Genomic DNA, 25,081 nt, shown 5'->3' with positions numbered 1-25,081 from the left:
GCCATTTTGCGGAATCTGGGCTCATCATCGCTTCCTCATAGTTCGTAGGTTCGTCATGGTCAAGTAACATGACCTCCAGAACAGGATTGTCGTACCACTCTGGTGCGGATCTTACTCTGGTTGACCTACGAGGTTCGGTAGTAATTGATCTGAAGTTTCATGATCATCATCATTAGATTCCTCACTAATTGGTGTAGGCATCATAGGAACCGGTTTTTGTGAAGAACTACTTTCCAATAAGGGAGCAGGTACAGTTACCTCATCAAGTTCTACCTTCCTCCCACTCACTTCTTTCGAGAGAAACTCCTTCTCTAGAAAGGATCCATTCTTAGCAACGAATGTCTTGCCTTCGGATCTATGATAGAAGGTGTACCCAATAGTCTCCTTTGGGTATCCTATGAAGACACATTTCTCCGATTTGGGTTCGAGCTTATCAGGTTGAAGCTTTTTCACATAGGCATCGCAGCCCCAAACTTTCAGAAACGACAACTTTGGTTTCTTGCCAAACCACAGTTAATAAGGGGTCGTCTCAACGGATTTGGATGGTGCCCTGTTTAAAGTGAATGCAGCCGTCTCTAAAGCATAACCCCAAAACGATAGCGGTAAATCAGTAAGAGACATGATAGATCGCACCATATCCAGTAAAGTACGATTACGATGTTCGGACATACCATTACGCTGTGGTGTTCCAGGTGGTGTGAGTTGCGAAACTATTCCGCATTGTTTCAAATGAAGACCAAACTCGTAACTCAAATATTCTCCTCCACGATCAGATCGTAGAAACTTTATTTTCTTGCTAAGATGATTTTCCACTTCACTCTGAAATTCTTTGAACTTTTCAAATGTTTCAGACTTATGTTTCATTAAGTAGATATACCCATATCTGCTCAAATCATGTGTGAAGGTGAGAAAATAACGATACCCACCGCGAGCCTCAATGTTCATTGGACCACATACATCAGTATGTATGATCTCCAACAAATCAGTTGCTGGCTCCATAGTTCCGGAGAACAGCGTTTTAGTCATCTTGCCCATGAGGCACGGTTCGCAAGTACCAAGTGATTCATAATCAAGTGATTCCAAAAGTCCATCATTATGGAGTTTCTTCATGCGCTTTACACCAATATGACCCAAACGGCAGTGCACAAATAAGTTGCACTATCATTATCAACTCTGCATCTTTTAGCTTCAATATTATGAATATGTGTATCTTCATTATCGAGATTCAATATGAACAGACCACTCTTCAAGGGTGCATGACCATAAAAGATATTACTCATATAAATAGAACAACCATTATTCTCTGATTTAAATGAATAACTGTCTCGCATCAAACAAGATCCAGATATAATGTTCATGCTTAACGCTGGCACCAAATAACAATTATTCAGGTCTAATACTAATCCCGAAGGTAGATGTAGAGGTAGAGTGCCGACTGCGATCACATCGACTTTGGAACCATTTCCCACGCGCATCGTCACCTCGTCCTTAGCCAATCTTTGCTTGATCCGTAGCCCCTGTTTCGAGTTGCAAATATTAGCAACAGAACCAGTATCAAATACCCATGCGCTGCTGCAAGCATTAGTAAGGTACACATCAATAACATGTATATCAAATATACCTTTCACTTTGTCATCCTTCTTATCCGCCAAATACTTGGGGCAGTTCCGCTTCCGGTGACCAGTCCCTTTGCAGTAGAAGCACTCAGTCTCAGGCTTAGGTGCAGACTTGGGTTTCTTCTCTTGAGCAGCAACTTGCTTGCTGTTCTTCTTGAATTTCCCCTTCTTCCCTTTACCCTTCTTGAAACTGGTGGTCTTATTGACCATCAACACTTGATGCTCTTTCTTGATTTCTACCTCCGCAGCCTTTAGCATCGCGAAGAGCTCGGGAATTGTTTTCTCCATCCCTTGCATATTATAGTTCATCACAAAGCTCTTGTAGCTTGGTGGCAGTGATTGGAGAATTCTGTCAATGACACTATCATCACGAAGATTAACTCCCAATTGAATCAAGTGATTATTATACCCAGACATTTTGAGTATATGTTCACTGACAGAACTATTCTCCTCCATCTTGCAGCTGTAGAACTTATTGGAGACTTCATATCTCTCAATCCGGGCATTTGCTTGAAATATTAACTTCAACTCCTGGAACATCTCATATGCTCCATGACATTCAAAACGTCGTTGAAGTCCCGGTTCTAAGCCGTAAAGCATGGCACACTGAACTATCGAGTAGTCATCAGCTTTGCTTTGCCAGACGTTCATAACTTCTGATTCAGCTCCTGCAGCAGGTTTGGACCAGCGGTGCTTCCATGACGTAATTCTTCTGTGCAGCAATGAGGATAATCCTCAAGTTACGGACCCAGTCTGTGTAGTTGCTACCATCATCTTTCAACTTAGCTTTCTCAAGGAACGCATTAAAATTCAACGGAACAACAACACAGGCCATCTATCTACAACAACATAGACATGCAAAATACTATCAGGTACTAAGTTCATGATAAATTAAAGTTCAATTAATCATATTACTTAAGAACTCCCACTTAGATAGACATCTCTCTAATCATCTAAGTGATAACGTGATCCATATCAACTAAACCATGCCCGATCATCACGTGAGATGGAGTAGTTCTCAACGGTGAACATCACTATGTTGATCATATCTACTATATGATTTACGCTCGACCTTTCGGTCTCAGTGTTCCGAGGCCATATCTGCATATGCTAGGCTCGTCAAGTTTAACCCGAGTATTCTGCGTGTGCAAAAACTGGCTTGCACCCGATGTATGTGAACGTAGAGCTTATCACACCCGATCATCACGTGGTGTCTCGGCACGACGAACTTTCGCAACGGTGCATATTCAGGGAGAACACTTGTACCTTGAAATTTAGTGAGAGATCATCTAATAATGCTACCGTCGTCTAAGCAAAATAAGATGCATAAAGGATAAACATCACATGCAATCAAATATAAGTGATATGATATGGCCATCATCATCTTGTTCCTGTGATCTCCTTCTCCATAGCACCGTCATGATCACCATCGTCACCGGCGCGACACCTTGATCTCCATCGTAGCATCGTTGTCGTCTCGCCAACTATTGCTTCTATGACTATCGCTACCGCTTAGAGATAAAGTGAAGCAATTACAGGACGACTGCATTGCATACAATAAAGCGACAACCATATGGCTCCTGCCAGTTGCCGATAACTTTGTTACAAAACATGATCATCTCATACAATAAAGTATAGCATCACATCTTGATCATATCACATCACAACATGCCCTGCAAAAACAAGTTAGACATCATCTACTTTATTGTTGCAAGTTTTACGTGGCTGCTATGGGCTGAGCAAGAACCGTTCTTACCTACGCATCAAAAACACAACGATATGTCGTCAAGTATGTGTTGTTTTAACCTTCAACAAGGACCGGGCGTAGCCACACTTGATTTTACTAAAGTTGGAGAAACTGACACCCGCTAGCCACCTGTGTGTGAAGCACGGCGGTAGAACCAGTCTCGCGTAAGCGTACGCGTAATGTCGGTCCGGACCGCTTCATCCAACAATACCGCCGAATCAAAGTATGACATGCTGGTAAGCAGTATGACTTGTATCACCCACAACTCACTTGTGTTCTACTCGTGCATAAACATCTACGCATAACCTGGCTCTGATACCACTGTTGCGGAACGTAGTAATTTCAAAAATTTGCACCTACGCACACGCAACATCATGGTGATGCATAGCAATGAGAGGGGAGAGTATATCTACGTACCCTCGTAGACCAAAGCGGAAGCGTTTATCAACGCGGTTGATGTAGTCGTACACCTTCACGATCCGTCCCGATCAAGTACCGAACGTACGGCACCTCCGCGTTCAGCACACGTTCAGCTCGATGACGTCCTCGCCTTCTTGATCCAGCAAGAGGGGCGAAGTAGTAGATGAGTTCCGGCAGCACAACGGCGTGGTGACGGTGTTGGTGAAGAACAATCTCCGAATGGCTTCGCCTAAGCACTACGAAAACTATGATGGAGGATAAACTAGAGGGGACGGGGTTGCCGGCACACGGCTTGGTGTTTCTTGATGTGTAGCCCTACCCCTCTATTTATATGTTGAGCCTTGGGGTCGAAACTTGGAGTAAAAGCCTCCAAAAAGTCGGTTTCACCCGAAAGGCAAGAGTCCTTCTTGGACTCCAGGGCCAGACATCTGGACCCAGACGCCAGGGACCCTGGCGTCTGGCCCTTGGACTCCGCAAAACTTCCTTTTGCGCTTTCCAAAAACCTTGTGGGCTTTCCCCTTTGGCCCAAATAAAGTTTTCTCGTACCCAAACATTTCGGGAGACATCCGGAACTCCTTCCGGTGAATTCCGGAACCCTTCTGGAGATCAAACAGTACTATCCCATATATCAATCTTTACCTCCGGACCATTCCGGAGCTCATCGTCATGTCCATGATCTCATCAAGGACTCCGAACAACATTCGATTACCAACATACATAACTCGTATAATACTATATCGTCAACGAACGTTTAAGCGTGCGGACCCTATGGGTTCGAGAACTATGTAGACATGACCGAGACACCTCTCTGGTCAATAACCAATAGCGGAACCTGGATGCCCATATTGGCTCCTACATATTCTATGAAGATCTTTATCGGTCGAACTGCATAACAACATACTTTGTTCCCTTTGTCATCGGTATGTTACTTGCCCGAGATTCGATCATGGGTATCTCAATACCTAGTTCAATCTCGTTACCGGCAAGTCACTTTACTCGTTCTGTAATGCATCATCCCGCAACTAACTTATTAGTTACAATGCTTGCAAGACTTATAATGATGTGCATTACCGAGAGGGCCGAGAGATACCTCTCCGATACACGGAGTGACAAATCCTAATCTCGATTTATGCCAACCCAACAAACACCATCGGAGACACCTGTAGAGCACCTTTATAATCACCCAGTTATGTTGTGACGTTTGGTAGCACACAAAGTGTTCTTCCGGTATTCGGGAGTTGCATAGTCTCATAGTCATAGGAACATGTATAAGTCATGAAGAAAGCAATAGCAATATACTAAACGATCAAATGCTAAGCTAACGGAATGGGTCAAGTCAATCTCATCATTCTCTAATGATGTGATCCTGTTAATCAAATGACAACTCATGTCTATGGCTAGGAAACTTAACCATCTTTGATTCAACGAGCTAGTTAAGTAGAGGCATACTAGTGACACATTGTTTTGTCTATGTATCCACACATGTATTAAGTTTCCGGTTAATACAATTCTAGCATGAATAATAAACATTTATCATGATATAAGGAAATATAAATAATCACTTTATTATTGCCTCTAGGGCATATTTCCTTCAGTATACTCGCAAACCACCGCCGGTAGGATCGCACTGATTACTGCCAATTTTTTCCTTCACCCAAAACTTTGTCAAGAACAAACAGTGATCAATACTCCCACCCTGGCCATAACTAAATAACTAACAAACGAGGTGCAAAACAGAGGATGGATTATTGAATCAACTTGCTAATGTAGTTCTTTTTTCAGTACGACCCTTGAGAGCATTTTATTCTTTCGAGTGAAACTTATAGACTTGACATGAGGAACCTGGACTTGACCTCTTGACACAACTAATATATTAAATAGCTTCAGAATAACCGGACACATACATGTGTTCATCTTTTCAGAGTCTCCACACATACATGTGCGCATCTGCTCTGTAGGATCCTGTGCAATACACAGATGTTTCCACTGTCATGCACGACACAACTTTAAAAGTGTTTGGCATGTATTATCTGAAAGTCAAACTTACGTCTACGCATATCCTGTAACATGTAAGTCGAAACCCAATCTATCCCAAGGTTTCGGCCTTGCAATCCCTATGCAACGTTCCATCTCCCATTTGATGTTGCTGCTGCCATGACATGATACGCCTATAGCGAAATCTCACCGGGCATGTGGAATCCTCGTCCGTGAAAAATCGTCTCAAGGCTTTCTCCAGGAGGAAACCTCGAAGCTTATGATGGAAAGGGATCATGAGAAACATGATCATAAAAGTTCTATGTTGAAAGGCCTGACTTGTAATTTAATTCTACAAGTTTCTGGGTACAGGAAATGGTGAGAAATTACCCATCCGCTATGCAGTTGGAGTAGCATCAGGTGTCATAGGTTGTGCCATTCGCGTTCTTCACTGGCGCAAATTCCTCTTCGTGTAGCACCTGAATTTTCAGATATGCACCGATGAGTATCTCGAGGTTTTAAAGCTCACAAAAAACAGGAAAAGAAGAGGGAGCAGAAGATGCTATATTAGGGCAGATTTTTGAAAGTCGAACCTCAAAAAGTGTCATGCACAGGGATTAAATGGATATGTCGAATATGAACTGCTCAAGCTTCAGGCCTATCGTACATCCATGAATCAAAGGTGCTGCAACAGAACATGATTTATGCTGGAGCATGGCAATTGCCAAGTAAATTTACTTGCCATGACATGCCTAGCAGATCCTTAAATCACAAACTGTAGCTCTAGATGTAATTCCCATTCTCCTAGGAAAAATTAAGAAATACAAGCATTAAGCATCAAGTAGGTAAAATAGTAATGATCTACCGTTAAAAACAGATTAGTTTGGAAGAGACAAACACAGGAGTGGCCTAAAAAAACATTGGATTTGAAGGTGACGATGCTACTAATAATAGATCCATTCTGCTTGGATCTTCAAAATGTGAGGAAAGGAAACGTGCCTAAGTTTGCTTATATCACTCCAATAAATCACCTTTGTTCTCACCCCGCACTCCAAGATCCATCATCCATGATGCATGCCTGATTCTTTCTTCTTCTAGCAGCTGTGATTGATTCATCAATCAATCAATCCATTGCACCTGCAAATCTTGCTTAGTTAACTCATTGGTTTATCTTCTTCTGTAATTAACAGTAAAGTAAATGGTACAGATATTATTGCTCAAGTTAATGCAGGTAAATGGTACGAAAGGGTTGCATATAGAGTCAAGCCAAAGAAAATGATCAACAACTCAAGAGGTAAATACTTCTTCGCCTCGAAACATAATAGAGCCTTGCAAGTCAGTAACAATGTAATCTTGACTCTTCAGGGTAGAGACCATTGACGTTGCACAATCTGAACAAAAAAAAGGAACTACAAAGAAAAATGCAGACTAAAGATTTTGGAAGCTTATTGACTGCTTTTGATTCTTCTAACTAAAGGGATGAAGAAATCATTATGATTAAACAAACATGCATTTGGCAGTGGCATAGTCAATGCTGACGCCAATTGCTGGAGGATATTCAGTTCAAAAGTACGTAGTTATTTATTAGTTCAGTATATTCGAAAGATGCAGGTTGCTCCCATCCTAGTGTGAAGTCCTGCTCCTGCATGTAAAACGAATTTAAAGTAAGACATCAAGGCATCAGGCACTTAGCAGTTAAATACTTCGCCTCACAACATCACAGAACTGTGCTCATCCTTAAGAATGTACTTTTATGAGAACAATGATGGACTAAAACAACTGCATGTTCAGAAGAAAAAAAGTAACACGCAAGAGGAAGGTACCACGGTGAGGGGAAGGAGTGACACTGCTCGCGAGGATCGTGGGCATGGTAGGTCGGCGGCGGCTGCGCCGAGGAGCGTCGGAGGCCGCTGACGCTGCCACGCCTGAGCCCACATGCAAAATTTAAAATACGTAGTGCCTGTACTGTATTTCTCCCCTTCCATGGTGTTAATTCTTGCTCCACTATGTATATCAATTGTTTAACGAGGCAAAGAAAGTGCAGCCCTGAAAAAACTGAAAGCCTAAGCCAAGAAAGTGCATCCAGTGGAGCGGAGATGCGAGGAGCTTGGGTCTTTACCAGGGAAGGGGTGTGACGAGGCACAATCAGATTGACCTTTCGCGCAGCCGGCCGCCGCCCTCATTGCCGCACACGGAGGCTGCCTCCTCGCCGGATCGGGTCGGAGCGGCGTCCCAAGAGACAAGACGCACACGGTGCCCGCCGCCTCGATCTACCTCTCCCAGCGCAGCCCATCTCGACGAGATGTGGCCGTGGTGGATCTGGCCGCTGCCCCGCTGACTTGCTCGACTCGATCTGGGGCGTTCCCGCTTGAAGAACAGAAGGTGAGTGGAGAGCAGCGCCGGCGGGGAAGAGAGCGGCGCGGGCGGGGAAGACGGCGGCTCGGGGTGGGAGGGAAGAGGGCGGCGCCAGCGGGGAAGAGGGCGGCTCTGGGTGGTTCTCGCTCGAGGGCAGGAGACCTCGCTCGTAGGTGCGGGCGATTGGTTTAGGTTTTTTTTTCGCTCGTTAATTTCCGTAGGTTTTTTTTGTTGGTTTTTTTCGCACCTGTCTTGGGTGCGATCGGAGGTTAGGCCCTGGAGTGCGTGGGGCGGGTGGGGGCCTCGGTACGAGGTTTTTTCGGTTTGTGGCGGCTCAGTGTGAGGTGGGAGGAGGTACCAAAAAAAACCATGGGAGGTGGGACGAAAAAAAAGCTGGAAGCGAGACTACCAACTGCTCCATTAGGAGTAGAGATAGATATAGATATAGATTACTTTTTCTCACAATCTGGGCAGGATTTTTCGTTGAAATAAATGAACATTTCACAGATGATGATTTTTTTCCTAAAAACTTTTATTTTCACACTGTGCATCTTTTTTCAAGCAATAATCTTGGCAATTCTCGTGAATGTAGGAACACTTTTTGTTAAAGGAAAAAGATAGCATCACCAATGGAGATTCAAACACATGTGCTCTGGATTGTATGATATAGGCAATTTCGATTTTCTATAATGGTTCGTTTGCTGCTTGCAGGCTGCAAAGGTGAAGCATAAGGCCTGAAACTATTAGCAACATGTGCCCGCGCAAGGACTGCATAAAGAACAGTTACCCAGCTCCCCTTGGTCGTTGAGCTGGACTGTGCAGAGGCGGTAATAATGATCAAGAGTCTCGTGCAGAATAGCTCGGAGTATACGGCACTGGTACAGGACATCAAAGGAATGATTGCCAAGAGTACGAGGCAGATAGTGTTGGCTCAAAGAACAAGGTTCCTCATGGCCTTGCTGCCTACGGTAGATGCACACCTCGCACCGCCATGTTGTTTGGGTTGAGGACAAATGAAATTGTACGCCTGTGTACGGCAGATTCTCCTCCTTAAGAAATATAAAGTCCCCTCGCAAAAAAATAAGAAGACCAGTAGTAGAGCAAGGAGCGAGCTGTGTTAATATCGCGTTACCTGAGCATTGCATGTCAGAGGTGCACAGATATATCCAAAATTTCGCTTTTTCATAATTTGTTAGTTCCCGAAGAAATTTGTCTGTTTTGGTGTCAATCGAATCAATTAGATACTCCCTCTGTTCCATAATGTAGTGCCTATATATTTTTTATAAAGTCAAACTTTACAAATTTTGACCAAATTTATAGAGAGAACTATTTATATATACAATGTCAAATATATAAAATATGAAAATACGTCTTACGATGAATCTAATAATATATCTTAGGCATTTTAAATGTAAATGTTTTTCTCCATAAATTTGGTCAAAATTTGTAAGGTTTGATTTTTCTAAAAATTTATAGGCACTATATTATGGAACGGAGGGAGTATGATATATCAATTCCAAAGAAGACTTAGTTTCCTATCCCAATTCCAATTAGATATGATATATCACATTCACGATATGCAATAGTAAATCTTGTATAGTAAACATGCAATAAATGTACTTGTTAGGATTCCAATTGCTTCAACTTTTGACTCCATGGCATATATATGGAAAACACAGAAATTTGACGCACGAGTATGTAGTACTATGCGGAAAGGAAAGAAATGAGTCGTCAAAGCTGCGTGCAGACTGTATTTCTCAAATCAACTTACTTATGCCAACATAGACCAAGATAGATAAGTCAACTTACTTCTTTTCTTGATAGACAAGAACCACTCGACACATCAGCGAACTAGAATGATAGTTTTACAGATAACATATCACTACCAGAACCAAACTAAGGTACTAGAATGATGATAATACACCACTACTGGAAGTTCGACTGCAACAGACATGAACTTGTTGTTCGATGGCAGGCCATGCATCTCAGCAACCACAAAGGCGGAACACCAAATGAAGGGTAGAATCGCTCTGAATGTTGTAGTCCGCCAGGGTGCGGTGGTCCTCCAGCTGCTTGCCAGCAAAGATGAGGCGCTGCTGTCTAGGGCTAGTGCCATCCTTCTCATAGATCTTCACCTTGACACTGTCGACAGTGTCCGAGCTCCCAACCTCAAGGGTGAGGACCTTCCCTTCCGGTGTCTTTACAAAGATTAGCATCAGAACAGTTGGAATACAGGGGAGGAGGATGAGGAGAAGAGTGGACCCTTTACAAATGTTGTGGTCAGCCAAGGTGAGCTTGCCGTCCTCCAGCTGTTTGTTGGCAAAGATGAGGCACTGCTGGACCTTCGGAAAGCCCTCAATGTCTTCGATCTTAGCCTTCACGTTGTCAATGGTGTCTAGGCTGTCTACCTCGAGAGTGATGGTCCTGCCTTCTAGCGTCTCTGTCACGAAGATTTGCATCTTTTCTTGGAGGTCAAGCGTAAAATCATGCTGGATGCCGTAATCCGCCAGTGTACGGTTGTCTTCCAGCTGCACCCCATCAAAGACAAGGCGGTACCGCTCCTGAATCTTTGCCTTGATGGTGTAAAGGGTGTCTGACAAGTGGACCCCCCTGAGGCAGATTTTCCTGCCGGCGGGATTCTTGACAAAGATGTGCACTTTGGATGGGCTAGCAAACCAAAAAATCACCAATTGTTAGACAATATTTAGGCTGTAGAACAATACACAAAAACGTCAACAATTCCATCAGGTAGTACAAGCAAGTGCCTAAATAAAAAAACACTCCAAGCAAGAAGAGAAATCTACTCTGTAAATACCTTGTTTATACAAAACATGGTATCGCACTAAGCCTAACATGCAAAGATCAAGACTTGAGCAACCATAAAAATATACATGGTATCACTCAGTTCTGTATATTGAAAAGACTAGTTATAAGTATTCATCAAGTGATACTTCTATTCGTTTAACACACTTGTCAAGTGAAACGCGTGTTCTTAACCGTGTAGCAACAAACATCGGCATCTTTCTCTACTCTCCCCCTATACAGCCACTACGGTGTTGTCTTGCTCCCCATAGGCATTTCCATCTTCACCTTCCTCAAGGGAGAACACAATCTCACTCCTCACCTCTCTCTGCCCAAAACTCACTCCACTACAGCTGCATCATCAGTTCATCACCTTCCGGTCCCCCATCAGTCTCGCAATTCCGTTATGCTAATGGTCCACTCCACCATTTTGTCCCACTCCGATGTCATGTGCGTGCCAAGCAGATCTCTACCATGTTGCCAATCACCACCAGTGATGGATGGTGGCATCTTACAATGGACAATCATATAGGACATGCGGCAATTCAACACATGTCGTACTATGTGGTAACGAAGGTGCACCATTCTATTCTTGCGGCAGTGGCAAACAGTATTCATCTTCAAGTATGAGGCCTCACCTTCAGCAAGCTTTGCTACCTATCGTGTCAGGACAAACATCAAGTTTCTCCCATTTCCTCCTTGTCAATCATCGCACACCCCTACACCTATACTCCCTCTCATCACAATTGTATTCAAAAAATATGATGATGCATGTCATCAGATGTGCATGAAGCGAATTTACATGCGACTAACCAAATCAAAGGAGAAAAGCTATTTTGTTTATTATCCTCCATATATAAAAACAAAAGGTACAACTACAAACAAAGACAACTCACTAATCCCACACTTCAAAGAATATGCATGGCCAATATAGCTGGAGAAGAACATTCATGGCGATGGCACCGACTAGCTCTGTGTGCAGATTTGGAAGCTTTTCAATATTAACACGTTAATAATATGCACTATTTGATGGAAGGGGTTGGTCTTTTCCAAGAAATCAACAGATCAAATAAATAAAAACAGGATAAGAAGCAGAAAGCACACATGTAGAAACCATCTCTCGTTTTAATCCAATCGACCAACTATTGCTTGTTGCTGTGACAAATGTTTTTCATTGTGAACAGAAAAGATGAAACTACAGTTCAGTATAATGAAGTAATCTTCTGGCCAAAAAAATTACCAACTAATAGACATAAGCTTGTGCGTGTGGATAGAACAAGCAATCACAATACATGATTAAAAGGTTTGATTACAACTTGTATTGATTGCAAGGTTCAAGATTAATAAAAAAATTATAAGCACTGACTAACATGAAATCAAATCTTCCGTTACCGATTGGCATATCAATTACTGATTAGATCTTTATAGAACAGTTACAAGTGTTCTGTGATATTTTAGTTCCTTTTTCCAAGAATATGTAGCTAAAATATAACGTGCCGGTGTTCATAATGGGACTATTAGCACCTGAGGAGTACTTGAACACTGGAAGCTCATATTTGACAGGCCGAAGAAGAGTCGATTTATTTCGATTAGCCAGCTGAGGGATCTAAGATAACAAAGTATGTGTTCCAGTATCTGATAATAGAATTTATCCAGTGAACAAAATGCTTTCCTAACAGGATACTGCACTGATCCTAAGTTCCTAACAGCAACCGAGGGGTTGATTTGCACCGAGCAGCTACCATTAACTGCAGGAGACACACATACAAAATAGAAACTGTCTAAAAAAGAACTCGGATCACTTACTCATCCATGTCGGCACCGTCAATCTGCGACGAATGGCTGCCACTGTCGTCTTTGTTGTCCCCGCCGCTGCTGCCGCTGCCGAAAAGTTCCTCCACTTCCTCCTCCGAATCTGCCAACCCCATCAAACACGCAAGCCACTCAACGACCCCGCACAGAACAAAGAATGTTATGCCTACGCATCATGCACATTGCGAGCAGGGGTCAGTAAAACTCAACATGCATGCTACCTTCCGTGCCAGAGGTAGAGACAGCAGGAGCAGCTTCCTCGACATGGTCTTCCAGCTTGGGAGCAGCGGGCAACAGGTGCAGGCGCTTCTTCGGGGGCATTCTGGTAGGCTGTCTGTCAAGGAATTGATTTTCATGTTAGTAAAGGATTCTGTGCAGGCATCTCTGTGACAGTCAGTAATTAGATATGTCAATTAATTGCTAATGGAAGAATTGATTTTCATGTTAGTCAAAGCGTGATGCAGGTGCAGCAAGTTGGAGTGGGGGTGGGGTACAATTGGAAAGAGAAATCGCATAGATTCACCACAAAAATGTAAACATAAAGTTCTCAATTCACTTACTAACACTTTCTAGATTAGAACCAACAGCTAGCAGGCAAAGCCAAGTCAGCCAACAAGACAAACCGTTACAGAAACTAGCCTAGAGCACCTTCCAGAGTTGCTACACTACAAAGCATCAATCTTAATCGGAAAACAGAATATTCAGGCTTAGTAACTATAAAGTTAACAGCATGCATATGCTTCCGTCCGGCTTTTATATTTATATAAAAAAACGTCAACACTTGCATGTTGCAACAGGTCGTACAAGCAACGACAGAAATATCTAGTCACAAAGGCTAACGAATACATGTGACAACCTTTGCTAAGACCGACAATCTTTGCTGTTTATCCTGTGCATATAAACAAAACAAAATTTCAGAAATATGAAGTGTCTAACTTATTAGGTTCTGTGGTGTGAGGACATACATATAACAAGAACTGCTATGTGTCACCGATCCCTAGACGAAGAGTTTCTTCCACGAGAAGAAGTGATGGACAATAATCCTAAGATCTACTCCCTCTGATCGGAGGGAGTAACATATAAGATGATATGAGGTTAGCAACAAATTCCATGAGGATCCTACCTGACACTGACATAAGGCTCTAGAGAGGGCTAGAATTCACCCAATCCATATGCAAACAATTGCACGGCGGTAGATCCGATGGGGTGGAAAACAGTTAGTCCCTCCGTAAAGAAATGTAATAGTGCTCAGATCACTACTTGTTATACAGCAAGTGCAGTCTAGGGAGCCTTGTGTGCGAACAAGGGAAAAAAAACTAGAATTCACCCAATCCATATATGCTAACAATTGAGCGGCGGCAGACTGGATGGAGGAAAATCATGAAAAGGTTGCCCACACATCATCAATCTCACCCGAATTCTATGAGACCTGGTCTCATATAATTTTCCCCCCGCAATATATAGCAACAGAAGACTATTTTATTATTAGCAGGAATACAGGCACCGCAACCAAAGCAATGTGAGGAAACACGGGCAGGGGGGGTCGAGCCATCGCAGCAAACACTGGAGCAGGGGAGGAGGGGCGGATGCATCTCGCTAGCCTACACAAGAGAAGAGCAGCAGGGCTCTCAACAACACCGTCTCTCTCTAGTGATCGGACTCGGAGCTAGGTCAGGCGGGTAGGGTTTTGGCGTCGCGTCGGGTTGCTCGGGGAAGGAGGAGGACCCAAAATTTCAGGGCGCGGACCAATAAGATGAAAGGGAGAGGGAGCGGACTAGGGCTTACCGAGAGGAGAGGAGGAAGATCTCCGATCGAGTCCGGTAGGAACTGCGTGCGGGCGGCGCTGCGGCGGAGGAAGGAGAGCGGTCCAAGCGAGAGACAGAGAGGGTTTTCCTTTTAGAGAGGAGAGGTGGGGGGAGGGAGGCCAACTGACGACGCGGGCCCACGGACCACAAACCTGGCGCGGGCGGGTCGAGCCAGCTGGAGAGATGCTACACTTACGGGAATTTTCTACGGAAAACCTTCACGGGGCTGAGGTGGAGACGCAGGAATTAACCATGGGCCGGTCCCCAAGGTTAAATGCAGGGGGGCTGATTGATTGTATTGGCACACGTCTTCCCGTAAGTTCCTTCCGTGATCCCAGCCCCGTAAGTGTAGCATTTTTGAGCCAGCTGACAGGCCGCGCAACCCAACCCTGCCCTAGCCCCCCACATGAAGACATGACTTTTCTTTCCTTTTGACCAAGGAACGAGAAAATACTACCACTTATCAATTTATCATGCTCATATGAAATTTTGACAACAAACATGAAAGTGCATGTAAATTTTCGTAAGAAGAAGACACACGTGTTGGTTAGGAAAAGAGAATATGAAACTTTCAAGCACGTATTTGTGGATGTGATCGAGCCCCACCACGAAAGCTACACGAGTACGTTGTTGGATAGGCCGCCTCCTCCACCTGGCCGCCACCGGTGCTCTGGTTTCCTGTGCCTCCCGTCGCCGCCGACCGAAAAAAGGGAATTGTGCATGCGAGGGCGGCAACGGCGACAAGTGGTTTTGCACCAAGATGTATTGTTCATAGGACTTTCAAGTGGGTATTTTGATGCCTTTCTATTGCTTATCATATACTCCCTTTGTAACTCTGCTCATTAGTATAAAATATTTTTAGAGACTTGTATGTTCAGTCTAAAACATCTTATATTGGTCAACACAGAGAATAATTAATAGATAGGGGGATGGCGTTTTGGCTCCCGGGAGCATTTGCTCCTGGATGAACAATAATGCGAAAAATAATATTAAATATTTTTGAAAAATTCTGATTTTTTTTGTAGATGATTGTATTAGTGTCGCAAACATGCATGACAAATTTCACGCAAAACAGAGCTGCGGTGTTTCGTCGGCAAAAAAACAAATTTGGGATGACATTTTGGGGTAACTTTTGGTGTTTGATTTTTTTTTGTACAGGCCAAAATATTTAATCTTTTTGCCCCAAAATTTGCAGCTGACATTTGGATGTGATTAAGTACACACAAAAAATTGTCATGATTTTTTTTTCATTTCAAAATTTTTTTTTGGCCCCGGGAGCCAAATTGAATTTTCGATAGATAGGCGCATATCTGATGCAATTATGAAAGATGCGGCGCGTGTGGGTACTTGTCACTATATGAATGAAAAACCATATGTTGTCAAGTTCAATACACATTTCTGGGTTACAATTTTCTTTTTGTGCCAACGCACGGGGCAATCATCTATTAGCTCCGACCCATAGTAAGTGTCGCAGTTTGGAAGTTCAAAACTGCAACATTTATTATGAATTGGAGGGAGTAGTTTGTATAGTTGTCGTCATCTATGGCTATGGAAGAAATATTGTTATTCTTTTTTTTTTGAGTAGTTTGTATTGCTTACCATATGTGTCACATGGTAAGAAATATTGTTATTCTAGTTGCTGGTTATTCGCACAATATAATCTTCATAATAAAAATGTGGTGTGAACTCCGATGTACTTGTTAGAAAGTAAAACGAGAGGCAATAGACAGGGATGTAAAGTGAAGGGTTGTCTTTATTGATGATTGAGTACAGGCATATATAGCAGCGAGGACGGGGACGGGGACGAAGTGATTTCAACTCTTATTTGCAGTTCAGATTCCAACTCATGTGACACTGATGCGGCTCACAATATGCAATAATAAATTTTCTTTGTAGATGAAGCAGTGTTATCATCCTCGTCACTTCAACTTTTGACTGTGATGACATAGATGAAAACATGGATACAGAAATTAACCACACCGGGTATGCAGACAGGAAAGAAATGAGTAAACAAAGAGAGGAGGCTATTTGTTGGCCAAACAGACTGTATTCTCTCTTGAAGTAGTTCCTCTTGATAGATGGATAAAAGAAACTACTCAACCACATTAACATACTAATAAATAAGAGTACACAGTTTTACTGATAACACACCACACATCTACCGTGAAGCAACAATACCGGAGCATACATGTATACTACCATAGAGTACTAGAATGATAGTTCACTGATAACGCACCATTATTGTAAGGAAGGCTCCTGCAACATAAAACTGGTTGTTGAATGGCAGGCCATGCAGCTCAGCAACCACATTGGCGGAGCACCAAATGAAGGGTATCCTCGTTGTGAATCTTGTAGTCCGCCAGGGTGCGGCCATCCTCCAGCTGCCTGCCAGCAAAGATGATGCGCTGCTGTATAGGGGGAGTGCCATCTTTCTCGTAGATTTTCACCTTGACATTGTCGATGGTATACAAGCTCTCAACCTCAAGAGTGATGGTCTTTCCAGTCAGCGTCTTCACGAAGATGCGCATCATTCTACTTTCTCCTGGCCTACACGAGCGGAGGACAAGGAGGAGGGTGGACTCCTTCCAGATGTTGTGGTCAGCCAAGGTGCGGTTATCGTCCTCCAGCTGTTTGTTGGCAAAGATGAGGCACTGCTGGCTCTTGGGAAATCCATCCATGTACTGGATCTTGGACTTCACGTTACCAATGGTGTCTAGGCTGTCGACCTCAAGGGTGATGGTCCTGCCTCCCCACGTCTCCGTCACGTAGATTTGCATCTTTTCCTGGAGGTCAATCATAGAGTCATGTTGGATGCCATAATCGGCCAATGTACGGTTGTCTTCTAGCTGCACCCCATCAAAGACGAGGTGGTACTGCTGCTGGATCTTTGCCTTGACAGTGTACAGGGTGTCTGATGAGTGGACCTCGAGGCATATTGTCCTGCCGGTGGGGGTCTTGACAAAGATACGCATTCTGGAAGAGCTAGCAAACCAAACATCACCAATTGTTAGACAATATTTAGGCTGTAGAACAGAACACAAAAAACCTCAACAATTCTAGGTAGTAGAAAGAGCCCAATATTTGATAATAGAACAACAAGCAGGAAGAGAAATGTACTGCATAAATACTTTGTTTATACAGAACAAGGTGCCACACTAAGCTAACATGCAAAGTTAAGACTTGAACAATCACTAATAATATACTCAGTTCTATACATATTGTAGAGACCGGGCACTTGCGGTGGGTTTCCCGGCAATGTGTGTGACTCGCTTTCCCCTTTCTAGTTTCCTTGAATTTGGCTGATGGCTTGGGACAATTGTATTTCCGTTATGATCATAATGGGAAGGGGTTATGTCTGGTTCAATACCATTTCTATTGTAGAGACTAGTTAGGTGTCATGAGTTGCTACGGAATAAAATGGAACATATGGTATTATCAATCAAGTGATACTTCTTTTGGTGAACACACCTGTCAAGTGGAGTTTTTCACAGGGTAGCAACAAACATGGGCGTTTTTCTCTACTTTCCCTGTTTGTCTCAGCATATATACTCACCAAATTGTATTATACCCTGAGCAAACTAAGTGGTAAACTAAAGGAGAATATTGCTGCTGTTTTTTGCTAAATATAAATTTCTAGTTACATTTGATATCAATAGCACTATAACTTCTCTGACACATACACGACAGCAGGACTGTCTCAAAAAGAACAACGGTCTATGTGTTAGCTTACAAAGTTGAGTCGCGAGCAAAGATTCACTGAAACAGCTCTGAATTTCAGTACCGGTGAAAGATTCCCAAAGACAGCTGATGAAAGTTAAATCATACTCTATCATGTGGATAAGAGAAATGAATGCACAAAAGTGAGAAAAATGAGTTAAGGCACCTAAACAGCTTAAGAGCTATCAGAGTCATGGGGGTCAGGATAGCAACAGACACTTCCAATCCACTGTAGGAAACATGAAGAGGTTCCAAATCTAGACAATGGCGGCCTGTTACGAAACTGATAACCGGACCAGAAGAGCTGATGGCCGTCAATGATATTTGCCATGACAGCATGGCGTCTCCACAGAACCTTTTGACAACATAAACACGGGTGCACTGGTATCAGGGTAACCAGGGAGCTCACACGGACGTGAGCCTAGCAGCATTTGGTAATGGAAGTTTTTATTTCATGTTATTTAAGGAACGATATGGTTGTGGCATTCTGGGTTGAGGGGAGGGGGTAGAATTGATACTAACAGCGTACAGATGAATGCCTAATCAGTCAACAAGACTCACCGCGTTACAGAAGCTAGCTAGCTAGCTAGAGCATCCTCCATAGTTGCTACCCTACAAGGCATCTTAAGCGAAAAGCAGAATATGCAGCCTTACCAACTAAAATTAACAGCTTGCAGATGCTTTAGTCCAGTTTTTAAAAACGTCAACACTTGGAACAGTCAAAGGTCTTGGAAGCAACCAGAAAAAATCTAGTCATAAAGGTTGACTAACACATATAACAATTTTGGACAATCTTTGCTGTTTATTATGTTATTGTTATTTAACTTATGTATATAAACAAAACAAAATTTTATAAAAATATGAAGTATCTAGCTTATTTGATTCCGAGGAGGACATACATTTAACAAGAAATACATAGAACAAGAAACATGTATGTGTATCTGATATGATATATACTCCATCGGTCTCTAAATGAAGAGTTTCTTCCACGGGAAGAAATGATGAACAATCCTACGATCTAGCAGAAGATGATCAGGTTAGCAACAAATTGCATGAGATCCTGCAACCCTCCAATGTAATCCTAGCTACCTGACACTGACAGCAGTCTCAATAAAGGGCTAGAATTCACCCAGTCCATATATGTGAACAATCCGATGGGGGAAATCGTTCACATTTGTTATACAGCAGTACAATGTACAGTGAGCGTTCTGTGCAAACAAGTGAAAAAAACCTAGAATTCACCCAATCCTTATGCGAATAATTTGAACGGAGGTAGACTCGTCGGAGGAAAAATCATGAAAAGATTGCCATACATCATGGGCGCAACACCCACAATATACATAGCAACAGAAGACTATTTAATTATTAGCAGGAATACCACTGGTCGCCGTTGCAAGAGCAGGGGAGGTGCGGATGCATCTCGGTACCCTACACTAGAGCACCGTCTCTCTCGTCATCGGACTCGGAGGAGCTAGGTCAGGCGGGTAGGGTCTTGGCGTCGGGGTGCTCGAGGAAGGAGGAGGATTAAAAATTCCACGGCGCAGACGAAGAAGATGAAAAAGAGATGAGCGGGTTAGGGCTTACCGAGAGAAGGAAGATCTCCCTCCGATCTGCTCGAGTCCGATGGGATGGCGTGCGGGCGGCGTGGCGGCGGCGGCGGAAGGAGAGCGATCCAAGCGAGAAAGAGAGAGACGAGGGGAGTTTTCCTTTTTATAAGAAAAAGGAAAAAAAAAGACGAGAGTTTTTTATTTTGAGGGGCGAAGGACATGAGAGGTGTTTTTTATAGGAGAAAATTCCTTATTTGTCCCTTTGTTAAAATCTGGTTCCCTATTTGGCCCTATAAATTTCATTTTTCCTTTTTTTGACACCACAAGTTCGTTTTATTCCTTCCATGGCATTTCCGTCAATTTTTGCTGTTAACACCGTTAACTTCCACATGGAAACTCCTTTGTACCCTTGCTTTAGCACGCTAGAAAAAAAATTCAAAAAAGTCTCGTTTGACCGAACAATCCACAATCTCTCCCGATTGAGTCTCCCTCCCGATTCCCCTTTCTCCCCGAGTCCTAACCCTAGCTGCACGGCGCGAGGCACACAGCAGCGGCGGGGGCGCCAGGTTGGGAGAGCGCCATGGAGGAGGGCACGGCCGACGCGGATGGCGCGGTGGAAGGTGCGGTGGAGGAGGGCCACGGCGCTGCACCGGGCGGCCATGGTGGGGAGGCGGCGGGTGGTCAAACAGTGGAGGAAGGAGGAGGCTGCACTGTGCAGGGCAAACCCGCGACGCCGGAGGGCCATGGCCATTTGGAGGTCTCAGCCTTGCGCGGTCAAGGCGAGCCGCGGAAGGGTGGCCTTCCATCACCGAAGAAGGGCGACGGCGCTGCATCGCGGGCGGAGGGCGGCCAAGACGTGGAGGAGGGGCGAGGCAGCGCTGTGCACAGGGGATATTTCATCAAAGTACAAGGGAGGCTCTGTCCAATTTTCCAATTAAAAATGAAGATGTGCCAAATAGATCACATTGCCATCCTTTTCTTTTTTACTTCCAGTTAATAGTTTTGGTCACAAGATACACCAAGGGTAAAATGGACTTCTCCTGTCACATTTAATGGTGTTAGTTGTCAAAATTGACGGAAATGTCATAAAGGGAACAAAATGAAATTTGAGTGTCAAAAAAGGAAGAATTTATTTATTAGGGCCAAAAAGAGAACCAAATTTTAAGGAAGGGCCAAATAAGGAATTCTCTCTTTTTATAGTGCATATAAGATTTTCCTTTTTCGACTCAACTTTTGAAATTTTGACAAAGTTCATAAACAAAATTAACTATGATTTTTTTGCGAGAACAGTATCTATGAATCTAATGATATTGTTTTTTATTTTATGATTTCTTCTATAAGCTTGATCGAAATGTATAAAATTTTACTCTGGGAAAATATATACGCAATATAATTTGGCAAGGAGGGAGTAAAATACTACATTTATGATTATTTGACTCTGTGTCCAAGTGTAATTTGACGGATCTCAGGTAGGGAGTCCCGAGCTGGTAATCTTAGCTACATGGTAACAGAACAAAGAGATGCACAACTGAAAGGATCGATATGGTTGACTAGAGGGGGGTGAATAGGCAACTAACAATTTTTAGCTTTTCTTTACCAAATTAAACTTAGCATCAAAATAGGTTGTCTAATATGCAACTAGGTGAGCAACCTATATGATTCAATAACAACAAGCGCACAAGCAAGCAAGAGATACAACACAATATAAGTTTGCACAAGTAAAGGTAAGAGATAACCAAGAGTGGAGCCGGTGGAGACAAGGATGTGTTACCGAAGTTCCTTCCCTTTGAGAGGAAGTACGTCTCTGTTGGAGCGGTGTGGAGGCACAATGCTCCCCAAGAAGCCACTGTTGGGGAACGTAGTAATTACAAAAAATTTACCTACGCACACGCAAGATCATGGTGATGCATAGCAACAAGAGGGGTGAGTGTTGTCCACGTACCCTCGTAGACCGTAAGCGGAAGCATTATGACAACGCGGTTGATGTAGTCATACGTCTCCACGGCCTGACCGATCCTAGTACCGAAAGTACGGCACCTCCGCGATCTGCACACGTTCAGCTCGGTGACGTCCCACGAACTCTCGATCCAGCTGAGTGTCGAGGGAGAGATTCGTCAGCACGACGGCGTGATGACGGTGATGATGAAGCTACCGACGAGGGCTTCGCCTAAGCACTACAACCTATATGACCGAGATGGATTATGGATCAACTTCTGTGTCTCTACGGGGTGCCCCCTCCCCGTATATAAAGGAGTGGAGGAGGGGGAGGGCCGACACTCTCTATGGCGCGCCCTGGAGGAGTCCTACTCCCACCGGGAGTAGGATTCCACCCCCCCTTCCCTAGTTGGACTAGGAGAGAAGGAAGCGGGGGAGAGGGAGGAAGGAAAGGGGGGCGCCGCCCCCCTTCCTAGTCCAATTCGGACTAGAGGGGGAGGGGCGCGCGGCCTGCCCTGGCTGCCTCTCTCTCTCTCCACTAAGGCCCATTAGGGCCCATATACTTACCGGGGGGGTGGGAGGGGTCTAGTAACCTCCCGGTACTCCGATAAATTCCCGAATTCACCCGGAACCATTCCGATGTCCAAATGTAGGCTTCCAATATATCAATCTTTACGTCTCGACCATTTCGAGACTCCTCGTCATGTCCGGGATCATATCCGGGACTCCAAACTACCTTCGGTACACCAAAACACATAAACTCATAATACCGATCGTCACCGAACGTTAAGCGTGCGGACCCTACGGGTTCGAGAACTATGTAGACATGACCGAGACTCGTCTCTGGTCAATAACCAATAGCGGAACCTGGATGCTCATATTTGTTCCTACATATTCTACGAAGATCTTTATCAGTCAAACCGCATAACAATAGACGTTGTTCCCTTTGTCATCGGTATGTTACTTGCCCGAGATTCGATCGTCGGTATCTCAATACCTAGTTCAATCTCGTTACCGGCAAGTCTCTTTACTCGTTCCGTAATGCATCATCCCGCAACTAACTTATTTGTTACAATGCTTGCAAGGCTTATATTGATGTGCATTACCGAGAGGGCCCAGAGATACCTCTCCGACAATCGGAGTGAAAAATCCTAATCTCGATCTATGCCAACTCAACAAGTACCGTCGGAGACACCTGTAGAGCACCTTTATAATCACCCAGTTACGTTGTGACGTTTGGTAGCACACAAAGTGTTCCTCCGGTATTCGGGAGTTGCATAATCTCATAGTCATAGGAACATGTATAAGTCATGAAGAAAGCAATAGCAACATACTAAACGATCAAGTGCTAAGCTAACGGAATGGGTCAATTCAATCACATCATTCTCTAATGATGTGATCCCGTTAATCAAATGACAACTCATGTCTATGGCTAGGAAACTTAACCATCTTTGATTCAACGAGCTAGCCAAGTAGAGGCATACTATTGACATTTTGTTTGTCTATGTATTCACACATGTACTAAGTTTCCGGTTAATACAATTCTAGCATGAATAATAAACATTTATCATGATATAAGGAAATATAAATAACAACTTTATTATTGCCTCTAGGGCATATTTCCTTCAGTCTCCCACTTGCACTAGAGTCAATAATCTACTTCACATCGCTATGTGATTTAACACCAGTAGTTCACATCACCATGTGATTAACACCCATAGTTCACATCGCTATGTGACCAACACCCAAAGGGTTTACTAGAGTCAGTAATCTAGTTCACATCGCCATGTGATTAACACCCAAAGAGTACTAAGGTGTGACCATGTTTTTCTTGTGAGAGAAATTTTTAGTCTACGGGTCTGCCACATTCAGATCCGTATGTATTTTGCAAATTTCTATGTCAACAATGTTGTGCACGGAGCTACTCTAGCTAATTGCTCCCACTTTCAATATGTATCCAGATTGAGACTTAGAGTCATCAAGATCAGTGTCAAAACTTGCATCAACGTAACCCTTTACGACGAACCTTTTGTCACCTCCATAATCAAGAAACATATCCTTATTCCACTAAGGATAATTTTGACCAATGTCCATCGATCTACTCCTAGACCACTATTGTACTCTCTTGCCAAACTCAGGGCAGGGTATACAATAGGTATTGTACACAACATGGCATACTTCATAGAACCTATGACTGAGGCATAGGGAATGACTTTCATTCTCTTTCTATCTTCTGTCGTGGTCGGGCTTTGAGTCTTACTCAACTTCACACCTTGCAACACAGGCAAGAACTCCTTCTTTGACTGTTCCATTTTGAACTACTTCAAAATTTGTCAAGGTATGTACTCATTGAAAAAACTTATCAAGCGTCTTGATCTATCTCTATAGATCTTGATGCTCAATATGTAAGCAGCTTCATCGAGGTATTTCTTTGAAGAACTCCTTTCAAACACTCCTTTATGCTTTCCAAAAAATTCTACATCATTTCTGATCAACAATATGTCATTCACATATACTTATCGGAAAGGCTGTAGTGCTCCCACTCACTTTCTTGTAAATACATGCTTCTCCAAAAGTCTGTATAAAACCATATGCTTTGATCACACTATCAAAGCGTATATTCCAACTCCGAGATGCTGGCACCAGCCCATAGATGGATCGCTGGAGCTTGCTCACTTTGTTAGCACCTTTAGGATCAACAAAACCTTCTGGTTGTATCATATACAACTCTTCTTAAATAAATCCATTAGGGAATGCAGTTTTGACATCCATTTGCCAGATTTCATAAAATGTGGCAATTTGCTAACATGATTCGGACAGACTTAAGCATCGATATGAGTGAGAAAATCTCATCGTATTTCAACACCTTGAACTTTGTCGAAAACCTTTTGCGACAATTCGAGCTTTGTAGATAGTAACACTACCATCAGCGTCAGTCTTCCTCTTGAAGATCCATTAATTCTCTATGGCTTGCCGATCATCAGGAAAGTCCACCAAAGTCCATGCTTTGTTCTCATACATGGATCCCATCTCAGATTTCATGGCCTCAAGCCATTTCGCGGAAGATGGGCTCATCATCGCTTCCTCATAGTTCGTAGGTTCGTCATGGTCTAGTAACATGACCTCCAGAAAAGTATTACCGTACCACTCTGGTGCGGAACGTACTCTGGTTGACCTACAAGGTTTGGTAGTAATTTGATCTGAAGTTTCATGATCATCATTATTAGCTTCCTCACTAATTGGTGTAGACATCACTGGAACTTATTTCTGTGATGAACTTCTTTCCAATTCAAGAGAAGGTACAACTACCTTATCAATTTTCTACTTGCTCCCACTCACTTCTTTTGAGAG

The 25,081-nt window shown here is 43.3% G+C and overlaps 1 protein-coding gene and 1 long non-coding RNA gene across 4 annotated transcripts; both read right to left on the bottom strand.

Annotated features, from left to right (window-relative positions):
• Window positions 1-5,460: 5,460 nt before the first annotated feature.
• Window positions 5,461-6,474, bottom strand: LOC123080825 (uncharacterized). Its single transcript, XR_006438548.1, has 2 exons — window positions 6,351-6,474; window positions 5,461-6,236 (listed from the first exon to the last, which is right to left on the bottom strand). It is a non-coding gene; the product is annotated as an uncharacterized lncRNA (long non-coding RNA).
• Window positions 6,475-9,906: 3,432 nt separating this feature from the next.
• LOC123080823 (polyubiquitin) lies at window positions 9,907-17,511 on the bottom strand. 3 transcript variants are annotated; one of them, XM_044503777.1, is made up of 4 exons: window positions 14,512-14,675; window positions 12,948-13,056; window positions 12,721-12,829; window positions 9,907-10,779 (listed from the first exon to the last, which is right to left on the bottom strand). In XM_044503777.1, the coding sequence occupies exons 2-4, from the start codon at window positions 13,045-13,047 to the stop codon at window positions 10,098-10,100; spliced, it is 891 nt and encodes a 296-aa protein (XP_044359712.1). In that variant the 5' UTR covers window positions 13,048-13,056; window positions 14,512-14,675; the 3' UTR covers window positions 9,907-10,097. The 3 variants fall into 3 exon arrangements, with proteins under 3 accessions (XP_044359712.1, XP_044359711.1, XP_044359713.1); XM_044503776.1 differs by having other exon boundaries at window positions 12,948-13,060; window positions 14,512-14,668; XM_044503778.1 differs by lacking the exons at window positions 12,948-13,056; window positions 14,512-14,675 and adding an exon at window positions 16,837-17,511 and having other exon boundaries at window positions 9,907-10,768; window positions 12,816-12,821.
• Window positions 17,512-25,081: the final 7,570 nt, after the last annotated feature.

This window comes from Triticum aestivum, chromosome 3D (genome assembly GCF_018294505.1).
Source record: "Triticum aestivum cultivar Chinese Spring chromosome 3D, IWGSC CS RefSeq v2.1, whole genome shotgun sequence".
Taxonomy (NCBI): domain Eukaryota; kingdom Viridiplantae; phylum Streptophyta; class Magnoliopsida; order Poales; family Poaceae; genus Triticum; species Triticum aestivum.
The sequence above is the reverse complement of the archived record's forward strand: the minus strand, read 5'-3'. Positions and strand labels throughout refer to the sequence as shown.

Bases quoted from the DNA above. Each gene is read 5' to 3' on its own strand.
- LOC123080823 (XM_044503778.1), bottom strand. From the start codon at position 17,503: ATGCGTATCTTTGTCAAGACCCCCACCGGCAGGACAATATGCCTCGAG.